Source organism: Nicotiana tabacum, chromosome 20, assembly GCF_000715075.1.
Source record: "Nicotiana tabacum cultivar K326 chromosome 20, ASM71507v2, whole genome shotgun sequence".
Classification (NCBI taxonomy): Eukaryota; Viridiplantae; Streptophyta; class Magnoliopsida; order Solanales; family Solanaceae; genus Nicotiana; species Nicotiana tabacum.
The window spans coordinates 128,623,238-128,625,418 of record NC_134099.1 but is presented as its reverse complement, the minus strand read 5'-3'; the positions used below and the strand labels follow the sequence as shown (position 1 = coordinate 128,625,418).

Here is a 2,181-nt window from a genome sequence, read left to right as displayed (position 1 = left end):
AGGCAGGACATGGTGTGGCTTTAAATTTTCGAGGATATGACCCTTGATAGGAAGGTGTGGAGGCCGAGCATAAGGGTTGTAGGTTAGGAGGTAGTTGAACATTTTTCTACTTCGTTCCGGATGTGAGGCTAGTCTGATAGGGTTTGTCTTAGACTGCTAGCAGTTAATATTGTGTTCACACTATTCTTCGCTTTTTATAACACCGGGCCTTATTTACTAGTTATTGTTATTGTGTTTCAACCATTTTCTGGTTCATATAATGCTGTTATTATTTCTATGGTTTCTGTTAATGGTACCGATATATTGTCTCTTTTCGTCTTTTTCGTTTTCTTGAGCCGGGGGTCTATCGGAAACAACCTCTCTACTCTATCGGGGTAGGGATAAGGTCTGCGTACACACGACCCTCTCCAAACTCCTCATCTCTGAGATTTTACTGGGTTGTTTTTGTTGTAAGTTTTTAACAAGCTTTGACATTTCTATAAGTATAAGAGTATGTCATAAAAAACAAATAAATTTTTTAAATTAATCTCTTTATAAGTGATGCATTATTTTCTTAAATCAAATTAAAAAGGAAAAATATGCCAGGTAAAATGAAATAAAGACATGGTATTACATTACATCAACTAATAGTTCGTACTTCAAAATGTTCACATATACGTGTTTCACACGTGGACCAAACCTTTGTTTCCTCAAACCAAATTAGAAACGAATAAGAAGACTCATTCTTCTACTATATCCAATCTCTGCAACGTGGGCTAAAACCCCAGAAGTATTTTTTTAATCCGTAAATATCTATTTATTGACACAGTCAAGCAGGCCCCACAACAAATAAAACATTTTCCATTTCGTTTCACCTGCTCACTCACTTCCGTGTGCGTGTCCATGTATCCACGTGATCCTTCTTCTCTCTTCATAATCCAAATCTATATATACGCTTTACAGATTTAACGTACACCCTAAAACCTCAGCAACAAGCAGGCAACAACAGTACTTAGCACATATAACTACAAGAAACTCAGCAATTTGGAGCCTTGTTCAACGATGAATAATTCAAGTTCATGCTCTTCAGTTAGAGTGGCAGTTTCCGATGAAGAAGATATCAATATATTAGCGTTAAGGAAACCGAAGAAGCGTGCGGGGAGGAAGAAGTTCAAGGAAACTCGGCACCCAGTGTACAGGGGAGTGAGAAGGAGGAACAACGACAAGTGGGTTTGCGAACTGCGTGAGCCCAGCACACAGAAGCGAATATGGTTGGGAAGTTACCCAACTGCAGAAATGGCTGCGCGCGCTCATGACGTAGCTGCATTGGCGCTTAGAGGGCCGCTGGCCACTCTGAATTTCGCGGACTCTGCTTGGCGGTTGCCAGTGCCGGTATCAAAGGATCCCAAGGACTTGCGCCATGCAGCTGCGAAAGCAGCAGAGCCGTTCTGGTCAGGAGAGGAAACTGATGTTAATTCTAGAGTGGCAGCTAATACTGGCAATGGTAGTGAGGAAATGAAGGCGGCAGCAGAAGAAGATAATGCAGTGTATAATTGCATGCAGAATATTGTGACTGCAGAAAATGTTCTGTACAGCAACTACTCATGTAGTGAAGTGGGAATGGTAGGGACGCAAGAATGGCAGGCAAACATGGAAGAAAGGAGTTTGTTTTCACCAAATCCTTGTTTATTAGGTAGTTGTTTCAGCTGGGATGATGATGTGGAAAGTGATGTTGAGGTGTCATTGTGGAGTTACTCTGTTTGATAGCTCGTATGTAGTTGGAGTATATCCATTTTTGTAATAAGAAGGTAGAACACATTCTATTGTAATCCACGTGGATTATTTTCTCCCATTTTCTCAAGAGCCTGTTTAACCAAGCTATCAAAAACGATTTAATTATTTTGAAAAGTATGTTTAGTCAAAAAGTATTTTTTTTAAAAATATTAGTATGTGTTTGGCCCATTTATTTGAGTAATGCTTTTTGTAAGCACATTGTATTTCGCCAATTTTTTTCAAAAAACAATTTTAAGTATCCATTTTGTGATCTTAATATGAGTCTATGTTTGAAAGTGAGGATTTGAATCTTGTCAAATCTATAGCAACCCACAGCTTGACTAGGCATACCTCCAGGATCAAAATCATCGTGTCATGTTCCTCAAATTTCCATTTTGCTAATACGTCCGTTGCATATTACTCGATTCC

The 2,181-nt window shown here is 39.2% G+C and overlaps 1 protein-coding gene across 1 annotated transcript; it reads left to right on the top strand.

Moving 5' to 3' along the window:
- Positions 1-962: 962 nt before the first annotated feature.
- Positions 963-1,834, top strand: LOC107759150 (dehydration-responsive element-binding protein 1D-like). The gene has a single exon (XM_016577023.2). The coding sequence runs from the start codon at positions 1,042-1,044 to the stop codon at positions 1,741-1,743; it is 702 nt and encodes a 233-aa protein (XP_016432509.1). The 5' UTR covers positions 963-1,041; the 3' UTR covers positions 1,744-1,834.
- The last annotated feature ends 347 nt before the right edge of the window (positions 1,835-2,181 follow it).

Bases quoted from the DNA above. Each gene is read 5' to 3' on its own strand.
- LOC107759150 (XM_016577023.2), top strand. From the start codon at position 1,042: ATGAATAATTCAAGTTCATGCTCTTCAGTTAGAGTGGCAGTTTCCGAT.